Source organism: Anomalospiza imberbis, chromosome 20, assembly GCF_031753505.1.
Source record: "Anomalospiza imberbis isolate Cuckoo-Finch-1a 21T00152 chromosome 20, ASM3175350v1, whole genome shotgun sequence".
NCBI lineage: Eukaryota > Metazoa > Chordata > Aves > Passeriformes > Viduidae > Anomalospiza > Anomalospiza imberbis.
The window spans coordinates 9,384,440-9,409,086 of NC_089700.1; the positions used below are offsets into that span (position 1 = coordinate 9,384,440).

At 47.2% G+C, this 24,647-nt stretch overlaps 1 protein-coding gene across 2 annotated transcripts; it reads left to right on the forward strand.

Annotated features, from left to right (window-relative positions):
- On the forward strand, nt 1-24,385 carry APPBP2 (amyloid beta precursor protein binding protein 2). Of its 2 annotated transcripts, none has more exons than XM_068210678.1 (13): nt 1-146; nt 10,455-10,543; nt 11,233-11,384; nt 11,920-12,043; nt 16,122-16,290; nt 16,966-17,055; nt 17,507-17,574; nt 17,653-17,758; nt 18,054-18,178; nt 18,316-18,401; nt 18,735-18,925; nt 19,320-19,485; nt 19,675-24,385. In XM_068210678.1, the coding sequence occupies exons 3-13, from the start codon at nt 11,264-11,266 to the stop codon at nt 19,926-19,928; spliced, it is 1,500 nt and encodes a 499-aa protein (XP_068066779.1). In that variant the 5' UTR covers nt 1-146; nt 10,455-10,543; nt 11,233-11,263; the 3' UTR covers nt 19,929-24,385. The 2 variants fall into 2 exon arrangements, with proteins under 2 accessions (XP_068066779.1, XP_068066778.1); XM_068210677.1 differs by lacking the exon at nt 1-146 and adding an exon at nt 1,525-1,695.
- The last annotated feature ends 262 nt before the right edge of the window (nt 24,386-24,647 follow it).

Here is a 24,647-nt window from a genome sequence, read left to right on the forward strand (position 1 = left end):
CTTTGGGCTGGTGCGGGGCCGTGGTAGTCAATCCCACCTCACTCCCTGCGGCTGTCTTCAGGGATTCACAGAATCCAGAGGTTTGGAAGGAGCTGTAAAGCCCATCCAGTCCAAGGCAAGGCCACCTGGAGAAGGAATGCGTCCGTGTGGGTTTGGGATGTCTGCAGAGAGGGAGATTCCACTCCCTCCCTGGGCTTTACCTCCCTCATGCAAAGTTCTTCCTCGTGCTGGGGTGGAACTTGTGTTTTAGCTCACGGCCATTGCTCCTCGTCCTGTCGCTGGCCATCACCGGAGCGATTCGGGCACCATCCTCGGACAGCTCTGAGAGGCTCATTACGCGTTAACGAGATCCCCTCTCCGTCCTCTCCAGACTAACCAGGCCCAGCTGCCGCAGCTTCTCCTCATCGGGGAGCTGCTCCGGACCCTCCATAAAACCCCGCCTCACAGCGCTGCCCTACTTCTCCCTAACTCTGTTCTCCCGTGCCTCTCTCACGATCCCCCAGCACTGCCGCTGCTGCCTGCTCGGGCAGAGCTGTGGGACTGCGGGGAGCCGTGGGGCGTGAGGGGGAACCGAGAGCCCCGGGGAGAGATGGAGAGCGGGCGGGCAGGGGAACGAGAGCCGCGGGGCATGGGGCGGGCAGGGCGGCGGGAGCCCCGTGAGGCGGAGCGGGGCAGGGGCAGAGCTGCGGGAGCCGCGGGGCGTGAGGCGGAGCGGGGCAGAACTGCGGGAGCCCCGTGAGGCGGAGCGGGGCAGAGCTGCGGGAGCCCCGTGAGGCGGAGCGGGCAGGGCTGCAGGAGCCGTGGGGTGTGAGGCGGAGCAGGGCAGAACTGCGGGAGCCCCGTGAGGCGGAGCGGGGCAGGGCTGCGGGAGCCCTGTGAGGCGGAGCGGGGCAGGGCTGCGGGAGCCCCGTGAGGCGGAGCGGGCAGGGCTGCAGGAGCCGCGGGGTGTGAGGCGGAGCGGGGCAGAACTGCGGGAGCCCCATGAGGCGGAGCGGGCAGGGCTGCAGGAGCCGCGGGGTGTGAGGCGGAGCGGGGCAGGGCTGCGGGAGCCCCGTGAGGCGGAGCGGGGCAGGGCAGGGCTGCAGGAGCCGCGGGGTGTGAGGCGGAGCGGGGCAGGGCTGCGGGAGCCCCGTGAGGTGGAGCGGGGCAGAGCTGCGGGAGCCGCGGGGCGTGAGGCGGGGCAGGGCGGCGGGAGCCCCGTGAGGCGGGGCAGGGCGGCGGGAGCCCCGTGAGGCGGGGCAGGGCGGCGGGAGCCGTGAGGTGGAGCGGGGCAGGGCTGCGGGAGCCCCGTGAGGCGGAGCGGGGCAGAACTGCGGGAGCCGCGGGGCAGGGCTGCAGGAGCCGTGGAAGCCGTGAGGCGGAGCGGGGCAGGGCTGCGGGAGCCCCGTGAGGCGGAGCGGGCAGGGCTGCAGGAGCCGCGGGGCAGGGCTGCAGGAGCCGTGGAAGCCGTGAGGCGGAGCGGGGCAGGGCTGCGGGAGCCCCGTGAGGCGGAGCGGGCGGGAGGCGACGGGGCGGAGGCAGGGAGGGAGGGGAAGGCGGCTCCGCACAGCCAAGATGGCGGCGGTGGAGCTGGAGTGGGTGCCCGAGACGCTCTACAACACGGCCATCTCGGCCGTCGTGGACAGCTACGGGCGGGCGCGGCGCCGCGACATCCGCTCGCTGCCCGAGAACATCCAGTTCGACGTGTACTACAAGGTACGGCGGCGGCCGAGCGGGGCCGGGCCCGGCCGGGCCTGCGGGACGTGGAAGGAGAAGCGGCCCCAGGGGGCGGCCCGGGCCTGGCCGGGCCGGGGGCGCGGGGCTGAGGGGTCTCGCCGGTGCCGGGCACGGCCCGAAGGACGGGCCGGGGGCTCGGGGCCTGTGGGGCCGCCCGAGCTGCGGCTGGAGGAGCGGCGGCTCCGGGCTCCGGCCGTGCTGGGGCCTTGTGGCTGCCCCCGGGAGCCGCCCCGAGGCCGCGGTGAGGGGCTGGGCGCCCCCGAGGGGGCCCGGCCTAGGGGGTCGTGGGGGAAGGTGCCTCTCGCCATTGCGGAGCGGTGCGGGCAGGATGAAGCTAAGCTGGCTGTGCTGGAATATGTGAATATGTTTTTTTCCTTTTTCCCTTTTTTTCCTTTTTTTTTTTTTTTTTTTTTTTTTTTTTTTTTTTTTTTTTTGCAATAATGAATTGGACGCGGTGATGTCAGTGGTTGAGGGAGCAGTTTGCTGTGGTCTAGTATAAATGAGCTGGTAGGAACCAGATGGAAAGAACTGACGGTTGTTTAATGCTGCAGTTTTATTAGCATTAAATTATTCCTTGGTGAAAGGGCTGTTCCTCGTTCAGCTGCCCCTGGAATATACGGATTTGGTGCAAAAGGTGCACTGAGATGGTCCATTAATTTCTTATTGTCCACTAAACAGGCATTTCATTCATGTGCAGGAACAGCTGGAAATGAGCATTCATCAGGGGAGAAACACGGTCTACGAAAACCCCTAAGAGCATAAGATGTGGAATAACCCTCCTTTCCTCTGCCAGCAAATTTCTAAAAATTTAGGATTTTTTAAATGAAGTCACTCTAGACTAATATTTATCAACCAGGGGTAATGACCCATCATATACTTAGAGAGTAGTAGTATTTACTGGAGACAGGGAAATTGCTTTTCTAGCACTGACACAGGCGTGTTTCTGTGAACCCAGAATCACATCTCATTTTCTGTGTCCTGGTTATTTCATGTCTGCCTTAGGTGCTAAGAAGGATGGAAACCCATTTTTATGACATATGAGCATGCTTGCAGATAATGATGTGATTGACACATCAGCTAAAGGATAGAGATATGAAAATCACAACGTGGAAGAATATTTTGGGGGTGACTTTCGGCTGTTAATAAGTATGACTGTTGGCAAATAAACTTCTTTGGCATTGCCTGCTCTCATGTTCATTCAGGTGAGAGGATGGTGCTCTGTGGCTTTTAAAAGCATGAAACAAGACCTTCTTCTGATGATAGAAATGTGCAAGGATGTGTTATTCCTAGCTGTTTAAAAACTTATCTGTAGGTGAGCTTAATAGATCACTGACTTTTTATGCTTTTATTAGCACTCTTGAGTGGTTGCTTTGAATCAGGTTCACGTGGAGTTGTTCAATGCTGAAGAAGCTCCAGCAGCACCTCTGCTTTCTGAGGAGACTTTCTAGCATGTTTCTTCTGCTGAGGTACCTGGGTTTGTCATCTTGCTGGGCAGATGATAATAAAGGTGATAAGTGCCTGTCCCCAAAAGAGCGTTTGTGTTGTGGGGGCAGTACAGCTGCTGTTAATGACAGCGATGGCATGGACTCACAGAGTGGTTTGGGTTGGAAGGGACCTTTCTGCCCATCCCATTCCATCCCTGCCCTGGGCAGGGACTCCTTCCACCATCCCAGGCTGCTCCAAGCCCTGTCCAACCTGGCCTTGGACACTTCAGGGATCCAGGGGCAGCCACAGCTCCTCTGGGCACCCTGTGCCAGGGCCTCACCCACCTTAGACATCTTTTTTCTAATCTAAGCCTGTTCTCTGTCAGCTTGAAGCTTTTCCTGTAATTTCTGTGCTTCACAACAGGAATTTTTGAACTGTGTGAGGGGCACTTGATATTTCCCTTACCAGCCCACATCTATGGGATGTCCTCACACAGAATGAACCAAACTGGGCCATGCCTGCAGTGAGTGTTCTGTGCCTGTGAGAGTGGGCTGGGCTTCTGTGTCCTCAGTGTCATCTTTTCTGTGCAGGACAACCAGCTTGGATGGGGCCTGCAGTGACCTGGTCTAGAGAATGGCATCCCTGCCCTTGGCAGGGCTTGGATCTACTTCAGTGTCCCTTCCCTCCCAAACCCTCCTGTGATTCTCTGTGCACCTACAGGACACTTGGTGACTGGTTCTTGAGTCTCTGTTTGGACACAACAGCAGCAAAACTATCATTTGGGGTAGCTGAATGAGGTTAGGCTGGGGACAGCATCCCTCTCACAGCATGTGTGGGGCTTGTTTTGCTGTTCTGGCTCAGGGTAGTTATTTTGAATATCAGGTGGATATTAAATCCTAGTTCATCATGGTGAGCCATATTCCGTATGTCCTGACCATTGAGTTCTTTAAAGCAGAAGTAGAATTTCCAAAGCTATTAGCAGTCTTTGGAGTAAGACAGACTAGAAGACTTCTAAATATTTGTTTGATTACATGGTGTTTGTCGCTCCTGTGTTGGAGGGTGTCAATTGTTTGGTAGTATCCTGTATTACTTTCATTCTGTGATGAGTAAAAGGAATAAAAAATGTTTCCAACCTTTCATATAACTTGTAAGTAATAGTTTTTTTTTTTATCTAGGCATTAGTCACGGTTTGTGACACTTGAGAAACTGCCGCTGATTTTTGCAAAGAAATAAAGGTGGTACCAGTCAGATTTTGTTTTGATCTGTGGATGTTAATTATCTGTGGCTATACAAAAATGTTTTCATCATATTCATTGGTATTAATGCTTAACATTTGCCAGGCTTGCCCAGGTTTACCAACATGTCTAGGTTGATTCAGAAGCTGGAGGTGAGATACCCCAGCAGAGACAGTCAATGTGCTACTGTTTAAAAGGGAAAAAAATACCAGCACTGTCTTGGTGTTGCTCCCCAGGGCACCCTCTAATCCAGGGCTTGGCTCTGTTGTCATAACTTACTGCTTTTATTTCCCACTCCTTAAAAAATTCAATTTGTTTTACCTCTACATCTTCTAGAATTGATAACTTCTGGGACATGCCTTATAAACCTGAGTGGGGAATGGGTCTGGGATAGCTGCAGGATGCTCTTGTGGCTTTGGTAAGGAGTGGGTTCTGCTGCAAGGTGACAGGAACAGGCAGGTTCCTCATGCTGGGCATATTTATCTTTCTGGAGCATTCTCAAACAGTGACTAAAGCTCAAAACAAGGCACTATCAAATAATCACGACTGTGGTAAAACAACAAACCTGCTTTGCTTCAGCAGGGTATCACTGCATCTCTTTTTTCAAGCACTGTTTGACTTTTCCTTGCAACCATTAGAAAATTAAGAGGCAGAGCGGGATGCTTGTGAGGATATCCTGGAAATTTCCAAGCCTGCATTTGAGCTACAAAATATTTAAAAGTCTTATTAATGATAGCTGTATTTTGAGGAGCTTAAGAACTAGTTTTGTTACAAGTAACACCTGCCTCTGGTGGGGGGAAAATAAAAATGTGCACACATCATACTTTGTTTCCTTTGGTTGTTTGCCAGGTTTGTGTACATCCTGGTTGGGTTTTTGGGTTTTTTCCTAGTTAAACTAGTTAGATTCTCTTGGTTTGTTTGTTGTTTTTTTTTTTTTTTTTTGGGGGGGGGGGAGGATGAGCGAGAGGGTGTGTAGGTTTTAGAAGCCAAAGAAAGAAATATGCTGGATCTCATATAACTCAGACTCAGCATATGAGCAAAATGCCAAAATTGTGTATTAAAAAGTAGTGACAGCTGGAATAAACGAATAAACTGCAAGTCCAAAAAAAACCCAACCAACCCAAAACAAAAGAACCCAACCAACCAAAAAAACTCCCAAAATCTCTGAAAAAATCAGCTTATTAAGTTCTGCAGTTTGTTGGGGTGAGGATAATGTTTTGAGGGAGGGTGTTCCTGTAAAGAGTCAAGGTTGTTGGCAGAAGTCAGGTTTTGAACTCTCTAGTCAGTGTCTTGTACAGATTTCATTTTTCCCCCTTGTGCCTCTGCTTTATACTCAATTTTGCATAATTATCTCATGACTTTGGTTCTCAAGGTGCTTTGCTGCTTTAGTGTTCTCTGTCCCAGGTATTTGTTGCAGTTGCACAGTGCCAGCCTCATCTTGGACTTGGAGTGCTTAACAAGGAGTTTCATCCCACGCTCATTTTCCTTTTGGAATGTCTTTTCTGGGTTGTGTGTTTCTCTTTTCTTCCAATTGATTTTTCTTGAAAATAATTTGTTCTTGGAATGTTTTCTGGTGAGATCATTAACCACAGGAGCAGTTGGAGATGACATTAATTTGGTTTCTGTCACGTTTAGGTATTTTTTGAACCAGAGAAAATGAACAAGCAGGAATTTGCTGACTGTTGACAACAAGCAGCAGAACGTCCGTTCTCTGCATTGCAGCAGAGGTTGAGTTTACTGATGGAGAATCATTATAAGCATCATTTCTGTCCATTAGAATATAACAGTCTTGTCCCAAGCTTGTCTCCAGGGGGTTTGATGAGAGTGAGAAGGATGAACTCCCCCTGAAATGAAGTGTGGCTGTGCTGCTGCTTCAGTTCTGAGCTTCCCTGCCCAGGGAAGTACAGCCAAGGTCACAACACAGAGTGTGAGGGAGGCAGAGCATCCCAGAGCTGTCTGAGGGGCTTCTGCTGTGACCCCCAAGGTGAGCTCACAGAGGCTGAACTCCCCTGGTTGTGCTGTGGTTTTGGGGTTAGGAATTAAACGTGTGTGGGAAGCAGCGATGATTTCACACGCGTGTACAACCTCTCTGTCACCTGGCAGGAGCAGAGGGTGCAGCAGGGCTGCCCTGAATGCTGCTGGGCTTCAGTCAGATCCTTCTAGCACCTCTTCAGATTAAAGCCTCACAGTGAAGGAGAATCATTACCTCATGAGTTTTTGCCAGTTATTATTATTAACACATGCCTTATTTCTACAGTCTAAATTTAGATGTGAACTGAACTGGCTTTGCTTGTGAAGTCTTTACTGGTTTGAAACTTCTTGTCTTCTAACTTGTACTACTCAGACTTTTTTTTTTTTTAACCTCTAACTATGGGGGACATTTCCTCCTCCTGATATCTTCCAGCTTCCCTACCTTTTCAGTAACCTTGTTGAGTCTGAGACGCCAGAACTCATAATTGAGATAATGAGGTCACATTATGGACAGAGGTGTTGAACTTCTGCTGAACAATAATTCTTGTTTCCACTTCATTTCCTCTGGGCTGATAGAGCTCCAGGCAGGCTGGGTTTTCCCAGTTCCTGAGGAGAATCACATGTGTGTGAGGCTCAGACTTTGTCTCCCTTGTGGAACACAAACTCTGCTGCTCCAGCCCAGAGAGCAGAGCAGGTGGGAACATCCGGGGGTGTGCAAGCATTGAGCTCTAGAAGTTGTCCCTGAATTCATGCTAGTTCAATAACATTGGGTTTTTTCTTGGTTATTTATTTGATTGAGGTTTGTACAGATCAGCCTGGTAGATGGCATTGTGCTTTTCAAGGACAGCTGGAATTTTTTTTTCCTGCATTGAACAATACCCAGTAGAAGCAGTGCTGGTCCAGAGGGTTTGTAGATGATATTGAAATTGGTTTAAAAGCATGGAATGTACCTAAATTTTGAACTGATTATTTTTGGTAATGAGTGAACTGTTGACTCAGTAAAAGTTTTTCCTTCCTTGTTGCGTGGGGAAGATGGTGGTTTCAGCCCAACTTTTTTCCCAAATTCTGCTGTCTCTTAAGTACACTGTCCTTCCCCAGTCTGGCCTGATACTCCATATTACATTATTAGGCATTACAAAACATTCTGGGGAGCTTCTTGGATTTCCTCTGTAATTCTTACTGAAATATCCATGTTTTTCAATCCTCTTCTAAACTGGAGCAACACGAGCATATTTTTCAAATTGCGTCTTCTTCAGTTCCTTTTCTAGAGGATCCTTGTACAGCTGGCTGGAATTAACCCCCATCTGCTTAAAAAAATTACTTCAAAAATATTTTTATTATGTGTAGAGAAAGTTTGGTTGTTTGTCTGGTTTTTTTTTTAGCTTAATCTACCCAGAGAGAGAAAGACAAGAACTTTAATAGAATTATGATATAATAGTAAAGTTAATGTCATTACTATGTTTAACTGGGGACACCACAATGTGCAGCTTTTGTAACACACCCACCTGGATGTGCAATTCAACATTCAGACTTAGATCCTAAGAAGGGTTGTGGTGAGTTTCTCACAGCTGTGCACAACAGCTGGGTTGGGCATGGGTGTAATAATCCACCTGTGTATTAAATTTACACCTGTCCTCAGAGCCAGAACTCATGTGTGAGCTGATGGAGTTGGGAGTCATCTTGCAGGCTTTGAGTCATTTCTCCATAGTTGAAGAAAAATAAATCCCTGGTAGGATCCAGATAGGTTAAGCTGGTGTCTAAAGCATTTCACTCTTCAGAACAGAATAGTTCTTTAGAAGTCCAAAGCTCTGTGTTCGTGTCAGGGCATGTTTTTCTTGAATCACTGTTTTGTTTTTGTGTTATGTAGCAAGGCTGTGGTCAGGAATTCTGTCTCTCTGGAGCTTTAACAAGAGAATTGTTTCTTCAGTCTTCCCAACTGCTTCTCAATGAGTGTTACTGGATCTCCTGGAATTACTTCACAGTTTGACGTATACTCACTATTTCCATGTCAAATTTTGTTTGAAAGTATTGCTGTAACAGCCACAACAGTTCCAAGAGGCTTCCAGCTGAGTTAATTCCTCAAAATGTTTGCCAGTATGTTGAGGGAAGGGGTTACAGGGATAGTAAAAGTCCCAAAGATGTTGTATTTCAAGTTAGAGCAGTGAAAAATTGCAGCTTGGACTTTGGGGCCCGAGCCAAACTTGACATGTGCCCAAAATTATTGCAGTTCCAAAACTGAGTGTCCTGTGGGACCTTCCACCTCCCTCCCACCCCACCAGGCCATTTACTCCTTGGCAGTCTCAGAATCTCTTGTAAGAGGGATTCTCTCCTTACAAGAAGTGTTTATGTAACCTCATAAATATATAAATTTTTAAAAGTCTTACTGTGGTTAATTTTTGATAACCCAGGAATCTCTGGGATTTTGGGTTGGTACTGCAAGGTGATAGAAGGGAGTGATGACACTGTACTCGAGCACTGTGAAACGTGATAGTGTTTTTGGTTGCCTTAAATCCTGCTACAGTGCTTTGGGGATGTGTCTAATCTTCCTCCAGAAACAATCTCATCAATTCCTGATGGGATGCCCACCTTCACTTTGGCCATGGAATACCAGGCAGTTTAAACAGCTGTTTTTTTGTTTTTTTTTTTTTTAACTGCAGAAAGTACATTTTAGGATTTATAGAGCATTTGCTATGAGCCAGCTGTGCTGAAGGAATGAGAACATTTAACCATGACTGTAGCTTTTAAATACAGCAGGCTGGCTGTTCCTCCAGTGCCAGAGAGAATCCAGCTCCAGCAGGAGCTCTGATCCCTTTGAAGTGCAGGGACGCGCTGCTTTATCGAAGCAGTAACTTTGCATGCAAACTTGCTCTGGTTTTTAAAAGACTTCCTTTTTTTTTTTTTTTTAATGTTCCCTCAGCAAAATAGATAACAAAGAGGAAAACATTCATTTCTGACAATTGACATTATTAGGTCAAAGTATTTTTGAAGTTTTTTTTGTAGGTTGTGTTGTTAAAATAACAAATTTGCTGTGCTCTAGAGCCAGTGTTGTGTGCTTTTATAAGAAGAGTTGACTAGAACTAAATTTCTGGCTGGAGATGTGCTCACGTGCTGTGTTTGGAATATTAATTAATCAGCTCCCAGTGTTTGTGGAGAAAAAGGTGGACCAGGCACCAGATGCTTATCACTGGAAGCATTTGAAGGCATTATTAAAACTGGGAGGAATGTTTTTATTTAAACACTGATGGTGCCTGTGGCAGGTGTGGAGTGCTGCCTCCTTAGGTCATGTACCTTCCTGTGCTCATCTGTGGGTCAGAGCCTTTAAGATAATGGGAATTAATAGTTCACGATGGATTTCTCTGACATTCATTTGCACAGTCCCTTTGTACCTGTGTAAATCCATGGCATTTACAGCCTGATGTGGCAGAACTTAACCATGCACTGCATGGACAGCTGTTTGTTGTGAGCAGCTCAGCTGATAAATTTGCTTATCTGCAGGTACAAATCACTGTGGGCTTAAAACAAGCCAGTGCTTTTAATAAATGCATGAACAGGCTCCAGTTTTCCCATTTCCTGCTGGGGGAGTCACCTGTGGAAGCTCAGGTGTCAGTGGGGACAGGGCTGGTGCCTGCCTGTGCTGCTGGTATTGGTGAGTGACCCCTTGCAGAACTTGTGGGTTTGGGTATATTTATATCTGATATATTTTATATTCTAGGTTGTGTGTCATTTAAACAAGTTCTGAAAGCATTTGCTATCAAAACTGTCAATTGTATTTTTGGCTGACTTCAGTAATTTCTGGCTTTTTTCTTGGATTTGTAGTTCACATGTAGCAGTGTTTTGGTGTTGCAGGAGGGCACAAACATCTGGAAATACATCCACAGATTAAAAAAAACCCTTGAAGTTATCTGTGGATCTCTCATAGCTCAGTTTTTAACACTAAAATTGTGCTCCTGAGGTGAAATCTTCTGATACAGGAACTTACTTTTTAGCCTGCTGCTTTCAGTGCTTTAAAGTCCAGATTTCACCATAAGTTATCTCTGCTAGGAAGCTGAATTTCCCAGAAAAACTCAATCTTGCATATTAAGATAAAGTTACCTGTTTATTTTTCAGCTTTACCAACAGGGCCGCTTGTGCCAGCTGGGTAGTGAATTTTGTGAGCTAGAAGTTTTTGCAAAGGTGCTACGAGCTTTAGATAAAAGGTGAGTATCTTAACAGATTAATAATTCTCATTTCAACTCCTAATCTCTCCATCTAGGAAGAGATGTTAAAAAGAGGCACAAACCAGAAAAAACAAGCGATGCAAACCCCCCCAGCTGCTCAACACCAGAGGTCCCAGAGTCCCTGGGAGCAGCAGTCACAGCACCCATTTCCTGCTGATTTAGCAAATCCTGAGGGAAGCTGATAGGATTGCCCCGGTTTGAAGAGTTTTCCTGTCGTTAAATATTCCAATTTGTGGTGTTACAGAACTTGACTGTTTTGGATCAGGTTCTCTGTAACCGGGATGAGCTTTGAGTCTTCAGACAGCGTCCTGCCCATCGCTGTGTGATGCTAATGGAGCCATCGCTGCTCGTTTGTCTGCGAGTGCTGGGGGAAGGAGGGGGGGTTTGGGGCCTCCTCCCTGCTGACTTTGAGCTGGAAACGCTCTCTCCCAGTTTTAATCCTGTGTGGGCAGCTTGTGTTTGGCTTCCAGCAGAATGTGTCCCTGTAGAGAGCTTGGTGTGGATCACCCAACACCTGGGATCCATCGGCTGCAGCCTCACGGGAGGGCGTGCACTGATCTGCTTTGGGTTTGAGGGAGGCTTGGGCTTGATTTCTCTCCTTGGAATTCTTGAGAGCCAGCTGACTGCTTTCAAACGTTCACATGTAACCAAATTCTGCTTTGTTGCAGACATCTGCTCCATCACTGTTTCCAGGCTCTGATGGACCATGGAGTCAAGGTTGCTTCTGTCCTGGCCTATTCCTTCAGCAGACGGTGCTCCTACATTGCAGAGTCAGATGCTGCTGTGAAAGAAAAAGCAATCCAGATTGGCTTTGTTTTAGGTAACTGCTGCTCATGGGCTCTTTGCTTTCTCTCTTGCAAGCTTCAGTTAATGTAACATTATTTTTTTTTTCCTGTTAAAGATAAGCCTTTTAAAGAGCTGTGTGTTTTGGAATGGAATTTTTAGGAAGCTACTTGGTGTCTTGAGAGAAATATTTTGGATTTTAATATCTAAGAATGTATAGACTTTTTTAGTTCAAACAGTTCAGATTTAAAATCGGTTTGCAGATGTGATGAGGAATTTGCATGATTTTAGTGTAAGTAAGTTCTGGGTTTTTTTTTGACAGAAATCTGTAGGAAAACTCTGTAATGACAAAAAACCATCCTAAAACAAAGTATTATTTCCTTCAGCTGTAGGAGAATTCTTCTCTTACATTTCATCCTTTCCAGGTCAGGAGGGTTTGACCTTGACAGGACTTCTGTCTGTAGAAGTAGGTCTATGAAATAAATGATCATCTTGCAAGACCTGAGCAAACCCTTTTTCTCTTGAAAATATGTTTTGCTCTTCAAATTGCTGTTTGTTGTTGATTTTTGCAGGGGGGTTCCTGTCAGATGCAGGCTGGTACAGTGATGCTGAGAAGGTTTTCCTTTCCTGCCTTCAGCTGTGCACCCTCCACGATGAAATCCTTCACTGGTTCCGTGCTGTGGAGTGTTGTGTGAGGTGAGCTCACCTTGAATTCCCAGGAAACCTTGGAGCCATCCAGCTCTGGATGCTCCTTTAGTGTTCTGCTGCACCAAAACCCTTTCCTGGCTAGAGCTGAAGATCAGGAGGTGCTTGTTTTACACTAATCCCTGGATTTTCAGCATCTAAGTTGGCAGCACAGTACAATGGATTAAAACCCCCAATGTTTTGCTGTCCTGTGTAATCTCTCATGGGTAACACTGCTGGGTAAAATAAAAGTGGTCCAGCAGTTCTTGTTTCCCAAGGATTTTTGCACATGAAGGCATGTTCTGTGTTGGACTTTGCTGAAGTTCTATTTACTACAAAGGGAATTTGCCAAATCCAAATGCAAACAATAGAGATACAACTGAGCAGAAATAAAGGCAAAGCTTACCTTTCCTGATTCCAGATCCAGCGTGATCTCTTGCTCCATGCTGAGTGCTTAGCTCTAGGCCTGGGTAAAGATCTGGCTGTCCAGTTCCTGTGGGCACCTCTGGCCACAGCTGAAAACATTTGGAAAAGTTTTTTTTTTTTTTTTTTTTATTTTTCTGTTAGAGTTTTGAAGCTGTCTTGTTCCTCAGGGCCTGCAGAGGTTCACATTTCATTGACAGAGGCCTCTGTTGCTCTTCCCCTGTGTATTGAGGTGTGATGAACTGCAGGCAGGAGCTGGCTGGGCTTTGTTGCTCTCACCATGAGGAGGGTGTTTTTGTACACTCCAGATGTGCCTAAGGGCACCTGAAGGCTGCTGGGCAGATTTAAAAGTAGGATTTTTTTTTTTTTAGCTGCTCTAAGAAAGAACAAAGCATGTGCTGTATTTATCTGAATCTAGAGCAAAACTTGTTTGGAAAGCTGCTCCGAAAAAAGCCCTGCATCTTGTTTATGGTTGGGCAAACACGAAGAGTAAAGAGGCTTTGCCAAGAGCTGCTGCTGTCCTGTGCCAGCCCCAGGGCCATGGCAACACTGCTCTGCCTGGTTCTGGCTGGCATTCCAGAAATGATGCCAGGAGCCTGGGCACACGTATCCAGCTTCCTAGAGCTGGGGAGTGATGGATATAGGGGCAGTTACTGCTTGGTCCTTTGCCTTCTAATTAATCTAAAAAAAGTTTTCTCGTTGCATCAGGCTCTTTGGCAAGCTGGAGAAGTTGCTTAAAAATAACTGTCACCTTCTCCAAATAGAAATGAAAAGAAGGGAAAGAAAGGGAGGGGGAAAAAGGGAACTCTCTCTGCTGGACAATAGTGTGGAAAGGAGATTTTCATTCTGTGCTGGAAGAAAGCACCCTGTGTTAGAATGAGCCCTTCTGACCTGGGGTGTTGGCTCTGTTTGGCAGAGACATCCATTGTTCCCTGGGGAGCTCTGCTGGGACATCACCCCTCTGGGCAGCAGGGGCAGTGGGAAATGTTCTGGCATCTCCCAAACACTCAGCACCGTTGGTTTGGAGTTGTATCAACCTGAAAGAACGGAAGAAGTGTTTAGCCCTTAGAGAAGGGCTAAATCTGAAAAATCTAAGCACCTTTGTGTGGCAGAGAGCAGTCATTAGACTCAGTTTACTGCCTTTCAGCTTGAGAGTAAGTGGTGCTGTTACCACCTGATCCCACTGCAGGAGGCTCTCACGCTGAGCTTGCACTGGAGTTGGGGGGAGTTTTAAGGAAACAAAATTCAAGTCCAGCTTTTGAAAGTATGTCACTTTCTTTGGCAAGTCAAACCTCTGGGAGCTGAATTAATACATTGCAGTATTAATAGAACTCAGTTTAAAAACACGTGAAATTTTGTGTTACTTAGGCACAGCTTGGTATTTCCTTGTCGTGGCAGTAGTAAATTCTGTGGAGAAGCTGGGAAGGTGTGAGGTTTCTCTGAGCTTGTGCCCTGCTTTTCTGTGAGTGTGGTGCTCCTTTTGGTTTGCCTTCTCTCATTACTCTGTGTTAAACAATGGGGTACTAATGCGTAACACAAATATGTGGTTCTCCCACTTCATTGTTGCACATTTGGCTGATTCTTGGGTTGTTTCCTTCTGGTGGTTTTAGACTTCCTAAGCTGCTGTATTGGCTCTGAGAGCCTGAGTTTGTTGGGGGAGGTTAGTCCCCAAAAGCTGTTATTGCAGACATCAAAGGAGGTTCAGAGCCATTAGCATAAACGTCCTGAGGCCTTTTCTCTTCCTCTTGGCTTTATCTCCTAAGATTCCTTTGGATTAATAAAGGATTTTTTGTTACTCAGAACTGGATCACATAAACTCTGCTTATCCTAGAGGATTGGCTTAGGTTTAGCTTGGGTTTTGGGGAGATTTCTTTGTTTCTAGACACTATCACTGAAGCATCCAGACACTGGATATGATCTTTTCCAGGAGCTTATCTAAATTGCACTGCTATCCCCACTGGCTTATTCCATTACATGGGGTTTGGGCTCCGTGGTTTTGATGTTGCAGAGCAGTTCCCAACTGAATGGTGTTGGCAAAATGGTTTTTCTCTTTAGGAAAACTGTTTACTTAATTCTTCTCTCGTTTCTAATTCCTGTCTCTTGCTGCTGGAATGTTCCTGTGACCAGGCACACAATGCACTTGTGCATCGTGTTTGGTTCTGAGGCTTGATTGAAGGAAAAATGTGGGGGCTGCTTTTTGCTGTCTGTTGTTGAGCCACGGTGCTGTTTCCCACTGGAGAGCTGCAATTTGTGTAGTAGCTTTTGAAGGGTTTTTCTTTTGATGTTCTCCTTGTGCAGCAAATCCACATCTGTCATATGCCTGCCTTCAGGCCCTGCTTAGGAAAATGAAAACTTTATTTCCTTTCTTGTTACTGTTGGAGTTTGGTGATGCATTTGGGTGGGAAACAGAGGGACAGTGTTGGACAGGCTGCTCTTAGGATGAGCTGAGCTGTATCACTGGGAGAATGGCTGCAGTAGCTTAAATCTCTATTTGGAGCGAGTGGAAGCAGGTTTAGAAAAGAAATTGAGCAAAACTTTCACTGTTCACTCCTTCCCCTTTAACAATTGATTGGAAGTTTTATCCCAATGTATGATATCAGGACTAAAATGCTGTTCCTGTACATTAATCCACATAGAGTTTGAGCCTCTTTGCAGTGCAGCTTTCCTTCCCTCTGTGCAGTTCTCCCTGTGCTGTGTTGCCCTGATTTCCCAAGCCTTGCCTGATGTGTTCAGTCTCTGTTACTCACTGTCTAATGACACATTTCCAGCAGGGACAGTGGAAGTTAATTCACCAGAATTCCATGTCTGCTCACTGGCAGGTGTTTGCCATGGAGCAGGAGCAGCTGCCCTGGCGGGGAATCCAGCTCTGCCCTTGGGGCCTGTTATATCACACACACCCTTTCCAAATGCACCTCGTTAAAGCCAGAGAGCTTCAGCCTGCACTAAAGCACAGATTCTTTGTTTTTATTGATAACAAGTGCCACAAGCTGGAACTGTTACTTCTCTGAGAAACAGGAGTAGGTTTCACCAGTGCTGGGTGTTACTGGCTGTATTTGGGTGTTGATCCTTCAGATGGGAAGGCAGCAGGACAGGAGAGGGAAGAGCAGGGGATGTTTGAGTTGTTGTGATCAATAAAATGGTCTCTCCTGGTGGAGCTGGTTCTCATGTGGAATGGATGTGACTGAATCTTAATGTGAAGACCTCCCTCAAACCCTAAAACACAAAAATTCCCACTTGGAGCTACTCAGGCTTTGGGGGGGGGAAGATGTAGGGATGCAGGAAAACGAGCTGTGTGGTACTTACTGTGGCTGCTTGAGGTTCCACCCTTTGGGAAGGAGGTGGAAGGGATTTCAGACTGTGTAGGGCAGGGTGTTGGGAATGGAATCTCTCTGGTATTGGGAAGAATGGATTTAATGGAAAACACCACACAAAGTCACCACACCAGAGTGGTTCAATGCAGAACTGTATCAATAAGTCAAATCCTGTGGCATCTCCAGCAGGAAAAATTCCTGCCCTGTGCCCAGCTGTGTGTGACTGAGCCCAGGCAGGGCAGCTGTGCTGGGCTGGCAGAGCTCCACCCCTGTGAGTGTCCCCGGAGAGATCCCTGGTGCTGCTGCAGGCAGAGGTTTCTCCAGCTCCCTCAGCAGCTCTCTCTGCATCCCCCAAGGTTGCTGCACGTTCGGAACGGCAACTGCAAGTACCACCTGGGAGAGGAGACGTTCAAGCTGGCGCAGTCCTACATGGACAAGCTGGCCAAGCACGGGCAGCAGGCCAACAAGGCGGCGCTCTACGGGGAGCTCTGCGCCCTGCTCTTCGCCAAGAGCCACTACGACGAGGTGAGGGCTTGGGGGGGCTCTCCTGGCACTGGCACCTCCTGGATGTGCCTCACTAGTCCTGGTTGTGCTCTCCCCGGCACTGCTAGAGCAGTAATTCATTTAGCCACTCTTGTTTCCAGGTATTGTTCTGTGTTAGTCTGTGAGCTCTTCACAGCACGTGGACCAACATGAACACACATGTCTTACCTTGCCCATGTGTGTTGGTCACCTGTAAATGAAATATTATAAAAGCTTACTTTAATAATTGAAAGTGAATAGCAGAACAGTCTTTGCACCTGGTTTGTTATACTCTCTCTGAAGTGTAACTACTCCATAAACTGGTTTTCCTTTAATCCCTAAGTTCACTGACAAGGTGTTGTCCTGCACAATGGGAATGGTGAGGATTGCTTAAAGATTATAAAATACCCTGTTCTGACTGTAAAAGTCATTGTAATATTATTAACCTTAGATTAATGTAAAATACTTATATATTCACTATTGACCTTAAAAGTGAGGTTTAAGTCTGTCTTTTAAGACATAACTAGACAATTCATTACATGTAAGCACTCAAACTGTGTATTTTAAATTTTGGAATGTAAATGACCAGCTTTTCAGAGGCAGGTAATATTTTTTTCTTAATGCTACAATGTTGTGAAGTTCCAGCTTCCATTGTGTTGGTGCCTCTCTGTCCCACAGGCCTATAAGTGGTGCATAGAAGCCATGAAGGAGATCACAGTTGGGCTGCCTGTAAAAGTAGTGGTGGATGTGCTACGACAAGCGTCAAAGGTGAATAGGAAAATCTCCCTGCTGCTTTGGGTACTAAGTTGCTGCCAAGAATGGCTGAGGAGAGGTTGTTAGCTCCAGAATTCTCCTCAGGAGCCCTAAGGATTGTTGTTTGTGTTTGTTTCAGAATGGGTGGGGGAGTTTGTTTCTATTTGTGTCTTTCTGAAATGGAGTTGGAGCTGCACAGGTGACCGTTGTCACAGTGTTAACCTGCAAACTCCCCTGGAAGGGCTCTGATCCCTGTGTGATCTGGACTAGGTACAGCACAATCCCTTCAGTCAGGCAGGATAAAATAACAAGTTTATTAATGCAGTGCTCCTTTTCTTAAATAACCAAAAAGTCCTTTAATATCGACAATGATGTTTTGAAATTAAAAACGAGTAAGGGTGGCAGTGTCTGGAGGGGCTGAGCTGTGAGTGCGCAGCTGCTCACGTGCTTCCCTTCCCCTGCCCAGGCCTGTGTGGTGAAACGGGAGTTCAAGAAGGCTGAGCAGCTCATAAAGCACGCCGTGTACCTTGCCAGGTAAGGGCCATTCCAGAAAAACCCTTCTAAAAGTATACTCAGCTTGCCTCAGTTTGTAATGGAAGTGTGTTTGTGCAGGGAGCATTTTGGAGCCAAGCACCCCAAATACTCTGACACGCTACTAGACTATGGATTTTATTTGCTCAACGTAGACAACATCTGCCAATCTGTTGCCATCTATCAGGTAGGCAGCAGGACTTGTTTCACTTGGTGCTTTTCATCTCTCAGATGTTGCAGTTAATTCATGGAGATAGAGAATAGTTGATTTCATTACTGCAGTCGTGATGTTTAAAAAAACCCCAAACACTGCCAGCTATGGGGTTTTGCTTTCTTGGTCTTCCTCTGACTCATGTCTTTTATATAATTAGTGTCTCAAATATGTAGAGAAATTCAGAGCCAGTAGATTCATCATAGAGATGAATTTGGGGTTTTTTTTCCCTGTGTTAACTGATGAAATTGTGTTTTTTGATCCCTTGCAGACAGCGCTCGATATCCGGCAGTCAGTATTTGGAGGTAAAAACATCCACGTAGCTACAGCTCATGAAGACTTGGCTTATTCTTCATACGTTCACCAGTACAGCTCTGGGAAATTTGACAATGCACTGTGAGTACAATACACAGCAGCACAGTTAGTGCTGTAAATGAAGAAAAATATTCATTGCATTATTATTTCTAATTTTTCATCAGTCAACTGCTGGCATACATAAACAGATCCTGAATTTTTTATTTCAACTCTCTCAGATTCCATGCTGAACGTGCTATCGGCATTATCACTCACATTCTCCCAGAAGACCATCTCCTCTTGGCCTCTTCAAAGAGAGTTAAAGGTAGTTCCCTTTGTTGTTTGAACCATTTGGATGTGCTCATCCTGGTCTCTCCCAGGCAATGTAGCTTGAGTTGTCTTTTTCAGTGGAGGTGTTTGCAGTCCTTGGTGTTTACAGCACGCTTGTAAAATACAAAAACCCAAAAGTTAGCACTTAGCCAGACGAGTGGAGTGGAGGGATGAAATTACAGGATATAAAATGTGTTGGGAGCTTGACGCAGCAGTGTGACAGCAGTTGGTGACAGACACAAAGCCTGGGCTGTGTCCCCAGGTGTCTGGGGTCCCTGGCTCTGAGCTGGGCGTGGGCACTGTAACAGTTCCTGTCTCCTGCCCCCAGCTCTTATCCTGGAGGAGATTGCCATAGACTGTCACAACAAGGAGACAGAGCAGAGGCTGCTCCAGGAGGCTCATGACCTGCACCTCTCCTCGCTGCAGCTGGCTAAAAAAGCCTTTGGGGAGTTCAACGTGCAAACAGCCAAACACTACGGCAACCTGGGCAGACTGTATCAGTCCATGAGGAAGTTCAAGGTAAGACTTTACTCCTGGCCTAAAACCTGCAAGACAGCTGAAATCTGTCACTACGAATGAGGGGTTTCAATGCCCACAGTTCCCAAGTTCAATTGGTAGTTCTGTGCTTGGAAAACTTGTGCTTTATCTTTCGCCCCAAAAGCTTTGTGCAGAAATAATCCATGGAGATGGACGATGCCCTCAGAGGGTGACAGGGAGCTGGCTGCTGCAATCTGTGATCCACTTAACTAAAGACTTTGGAGAACATGGTTTATGTTTGGCTTTGTTTTTTCCTGTCACAAAATGCTACTGGTTTGAGCTGCTACATAGTTAAGTTTATTTAAACTAACTTTCCCCTCTTTTTGTGGGGTGGTGAGTGGTGTCTGACTGACGTGTGTGAATCTGGCCCTGACAGGAAGCAGAGGAAATGCACATCAAGGCCATCCAGATCAAGGAGCAGCTCCTAGGGCAGGAGGATTATGAAGTTGCCCTCTCCGTGGGCCATCTCGCCTCCCTCTACAACTATGACATGAACCAGTATGAAAATGCTGAGAAGCTTTATCTGAGATCCATAGCAATTGGTAAGTGACTGCAGGAAACTTTAAAGTTTTTGGAAAATAACTTGGCTGTTAATCTCTAGACAGCATTTTATGGCTAGAACATAAGTGGAGAATGAAGGCAAATTTTGTTGGTAAAAATAACCTGATAACTCAGATGCGGCCCGTGGATATTTTACCTCTCAACTTGGTTTTTCTCTTGGGTTTCTCTAGGAAAGAAGCTTTTTGGTGAAGGATACAGTGGACTTGAATACGATTACAGAGGTCTCATTAAACTGTACAATTCCATTGGCAATTACGAGAAGGTGTTTGAGTACCACAACATTTTGGCCAATTGGAACCGGTTGCGGGACCGGCAGTTCTCGGTCACGGATGCGCTGGAGGACGTCAGCACCAGCCCCCAGTCCACGGAAGAAGTGGTCCAGTCTTTTCTGATGTCTCAGAGCCTCGACGGACAGAGCAGCTAAGAACTTGGTCAATTAACCAGTTAAGGTTTCTTCCCCCAGGTTACAGGGGGAAAAGTCATACTGTGAAATCTAAACCATGTAGTTCTCTGGGGGCTGGAATTTGCGTTGAAACACTGGTCCAGTCTACTGAAGAGTGCCCATACGGATGAATGTGTGTTAAATTCCTCTCAGCATGTGTATGGCATGTTTAGTTCGGCTCACATTTTTAACTTGGTATTCCCAAAAAAAACCCCTTCTCTCTTCTTTCAAAAGAAGCTACTTTGCAGAAAGTCTGCAAGAAAACATTAAATAAAACTGTTTGAGTTCAAAAGAGTTGCATTCTTATTACGGATGGAAGGTTTCATCGAGAGCTTTCTGCTGATTCACAGAGAGAACAAAAGCTGTACTCTGAGGAGCTGTAGGAGAAAGGTCTTGCTGCTGTATCATTGTAGCAAAGTTCATGGTAAATAGCCAGCAAAGGGAGGATGTGCTGGCCTTGGCTGCTGCCTTACCAAGAAAAGTGGCAAAGACCCGCTCTGGAGAGCACCATCCGCTCATTGCGTGCCGCCTGTGCTGTTGTGGATGCCCTGAACTGGACCAGTACAGATCCCGTAGACCAGCAACCACAGTGTCCTCGGTGCCACCACCAGTGCTCCCCTGAGCAGGACCAGGACACCACAGTGGACCAGCCTGCTAGAAACCGCTTTTGGACCAGTGGCTTTAATTTAATATTTCTGCCCCTGCATTCACTTTGACAGTAGAACTCTCTCATTTAGGTGTCTGATCAGTGCAAATGATATCCATGTGATAGATCCAGAGCTAGGAAGTGAATTGATGGTTTGTCTGTACCCAGTGAGCTTCTGCAGAGATTCCTGGCAGTGCCACAGCTCCACACGCTCCACTCTGCTGCAGCCACTCCTCCTCTCCTCTCCCACGGGCTCTTTCTCTGCTAACAGAGGCCATACCGTGTTTATACCAGTGAAGAGTTTTGTATTCCGATCCAGTTCCATTTTCTGTTTCTGGAGAACACAACTTACTGTACAGTTCACAGGGGTCAGTGGAAAATGCCAAAAAGCACAACAGGTCTTTTTTTTTTGTGATGCTTCATTTCTACATTAAACAAGAGTACAACCAGAAACCGATTCCTTACGTTAATTTACGAAGCAGAGCTCAGCTGGTACAGACCCTCTGAGAATGCCTCTCTCACTAGCTTGTCTTAATTCTTCTTCTGTTGGGGGCTGTGTGGTTGTGTGGGTTTGGGTTCGGGTGTTGTTTTGGGGTTTGTTTTATTTCCTAATGTTGGGTAATATTTGAAAGTCTGTGTACCACAAACTAGAACCGACTCGCTGCTGTTACCTCAGCTGTGCCAGTGGCACCAGCAGTGCCCTGGGTCTGGGATTCTGTGGGTTCTGTCAGTTTGGGGGTTTCTCTCCCCCTCTTTTCAGGGTTTGTACCCTGGCCAGTCGTTGCTGGGACTGGGACTGGATGTTCTGCTTGGGGCCTGGTTTTTCATTGGTTTATGGGGTTTGTGGCAGGGAAAGGTGCTGGATGTTCTTCAGGGAAGAGAAAGAGGTTTTGGACATGACTTGGAGCTTAATGGCTCTTCTAAGAAGTGAAATTTTACAGGCCAATAGTTCATATTCTGGTGCCTTCAAGTGGTTTTTTTTTTTTTTGAGGGGGAAAGGCTGGGTGTAACACCAACTTTAAAATGGAATAACATAATTAGTGAATGCAGATTAATGCTTGCATACTTCGGATATCTTCACCGAGGTGAAAAGAAGTATTTGCATAAAACCCCCTGTGGTATTAGGACTTAACTGCAGTGTGTCTGCAACAGCTGCTCAGTGAAAATCCAACTTAGTTATGTGTGGATTTAAAACGTGATTTATTTATAGCAGTTTTTGGTTTTGACTGTGTAGGAGCTACAGACAAATTCAGCTATACAAGGCAAAACCTTCTTCTCCCTGAATGCCCATGGCACTGACAAGTTAGAAAGTTCTTATGAGTTCTAAAGTCCTATTAAAAGGTATTTAAAGTTAAACAAAGTACGTAACAGTGTCGGGACTTGGGCAGGAAAGTGGCTTAAAGCTGTCCTGAAGAGCCTGAGTGATTCTGTACTGCAGAAGTGTTAGAGCTCCCAGCTGGGCGCATGGGTTTACACTGACATGGGCTGGAGATCATTTACCCACTCCCTGTTCCCAGTCTTGGGGTCTCCAGCTTTTGGCTAAGGAGTCCCAAAGGTGTGTTTGGGATGAGGAGCATTATTTGACTGACACCAGTTGGTGGCTCTTGTTCCAGCCCTGGTTGTGTCCCTGTTCTTGGTTTGCCTTCAGGTCAGGGCAGCCTGGGGAGGAGCCGTGCTTCCTTCCGTAACCAAACCCGTCCCTGCAGTTGTTTTGTTGGTGGCCCCACTCCCAGCTCTGGTGGCCGTTCCTCTGTGTCCTTCCCCAGAGCTGCCTCAGCGTGGTGCCTGCCCCGGGCATTGGCTGGGCTGGCAGGAAAGAAGGTCCTGAAGCTCCACGGGAATCCCTTTGGCAGAGGACTTGGCCGGGGGCTGTTGTGGTGATCCTTGAGGGCTCCAGCGTGTTCCTCCTGTGCCTGCAGGGAATCCTGGCTGGGGCTGAGCTGCCCCTGCAGCTCCATCGTGCTGGGGCAGGTCCCTTCTGGAGCAGGGTGGCTGTGGCTGATCGCTGACGCTGCTGGAGCATGGTGGGTTGGCAGGATGATGCTGCTGCCTCCTGGGACAGCTCTGCTGCCTCCAGGGACAGCTCTGCTGCCTCCAGGGACAGCTCTGCTGCCTCCTGGGACAGCTCTGCTGCCTCCAGGGCCAGCTCTGCTGCCCCTGCTCAGGACCTGCGTTTGTGGCTGGGACGGCACAGAACTGACCCTGTGGGGTTTGGTTCCGTGTCTCCCAAGTGGAGCCGTTGGAAGGTTCTGTGTTGGCACCCGGAGCCTGTCTGGGATGCTGCGCTGCCGCTGTTTCTGTCGCTCTCTCTGCCCTCGCAGTTTGTTTGGTGCTTTTGAGGAGTGGGAAGCTGCTGGGATGGTGCCAGAGGCAGGTAAAGGACTCGTTGGGGTGGATCTTGTAGCAAGACTCCAGTCCTGCCCCGGCAGAGCTGGCAGCAGGGGCTGCAGTGCCCTCTGTTCCCCTGTGGGGTTTTCCAGCACCCCGTGGCTCCTCTCTCCCCTCCTGCCGTAGCCCAGGGCAGGTTTTCCATGCACGGCTGGGTCAGACTGGGCTGGGGGCCTGGCAGGGGGAACGTGGATCCAGGAATGAATGGTTGGCATTTCTAGATGCACAACGTGCCCACGCAGGGGCTGTTTGGTGCTGGCAGTGAAAGGGCAGACCTGGGAGTGGCAATCCTGTGAAATGCATCTTTTCCTTGAAGGTGAGTAAAGGAATCACCCCAGAGTCACTGGATGCAAGTGGTGAGCGTGGGTGTCACCTTAAGGTAAATTATTTTCCCTATTGATGAAGTTAAACCCTCGTTATTTTACTTTGTGTGAGGTTGTTTGGGTCAGTGAGGGGGGAGTTTGCTCGAGGTGCCATTGCTGCTTCTCATGGTACAAAATGCACGTTGAAGTTCATTCCCTTTTTCAGTCCTGAGTGTGGGAGAGCACAGGAAGGAAAACTCCCCATGCCTCAATCGGGGGATGCTGCTGGCAAAGCCTCCCTCGGGTGATGTGGGTGGGCTGGACTCGGGCAGTGCAGGGCAGGTGCTGCTGGTACCAGCCTTTCAGCAGCTCCTTCCTTCTGCTGCCTGTGCAGAACCTGATTTTATCTGGAAGCCCTTGTTCCCTTACAAGAAAATTCCTGGCCAGTGTCAGTTCAAAGCTGCCCCTGCACTGTGGGGGGTGTTTGACACTCCTGGCCTGGGGCCCTTGTGCCACTGGGCCCCGGGAGGGCTTCGGGGAGAAGTGGGGAAAATTTTCTTTACGTAGAAATAAACTCCAATACCTACAAAGAATTGGCAGCACTGGGAATGCTTTTGTCCCTAAATCTCAGGAACGTTTTGGGCAGTGACACAGGTGTCCCTGGGTGGTGTAAAGTGTGTGCTCTAGGGTCTCGTATTCCACTACTCCTTGCAATCCTCGGTATCTATAGCATGAGTGGCCTTAGTGAGTTTGTTGAAGTGCACATTTTTTTTTTTTTCTTTTCAAAAGTAAATTTTAAGATGAAAAAGATATATACTATATAAATATATAGAGATATTTAGAAACTTGGTTTGTGGTGCACAAGTTCAGTGTTGGATCGCTAAATACTCGTCGCAGGTACCATATGTGTAACTTTTCTTTTCTGTATATTCCTTTCTGGGAAGCAATGTTGCCATGGTAACTACAACTTTACAATTTCTTTACTACTTAATGATGTGAATGAATTCTACATTTTATTGAATATTACCAGGTTCAGTACTATTTTTATACTTTATTGAACTACAGGGGATTTTAATTTAATAGCATTTAAAAAAAAAGAAAAATATGTTGCTTGAACTGTATAACTGTATAAATTGAACAACTTACACAAACCCACCTCTAAACCAGAATCTCCACCTGTAGTGCCACGTTCATTTATATAAAAGTATCTTGCTCATTACTAGACCTTGCAGCCCCCCCTCCCTGTTGTGTCAGGACGAAGGTTTCGTACCCCACTTCTCCCTGCCATCCTTTGTGCCCACGGAGCCATCCTCTGTTTGTAACCAGCATTGTGATATTCTGTAACTGTATTGCTCAAATGAAATA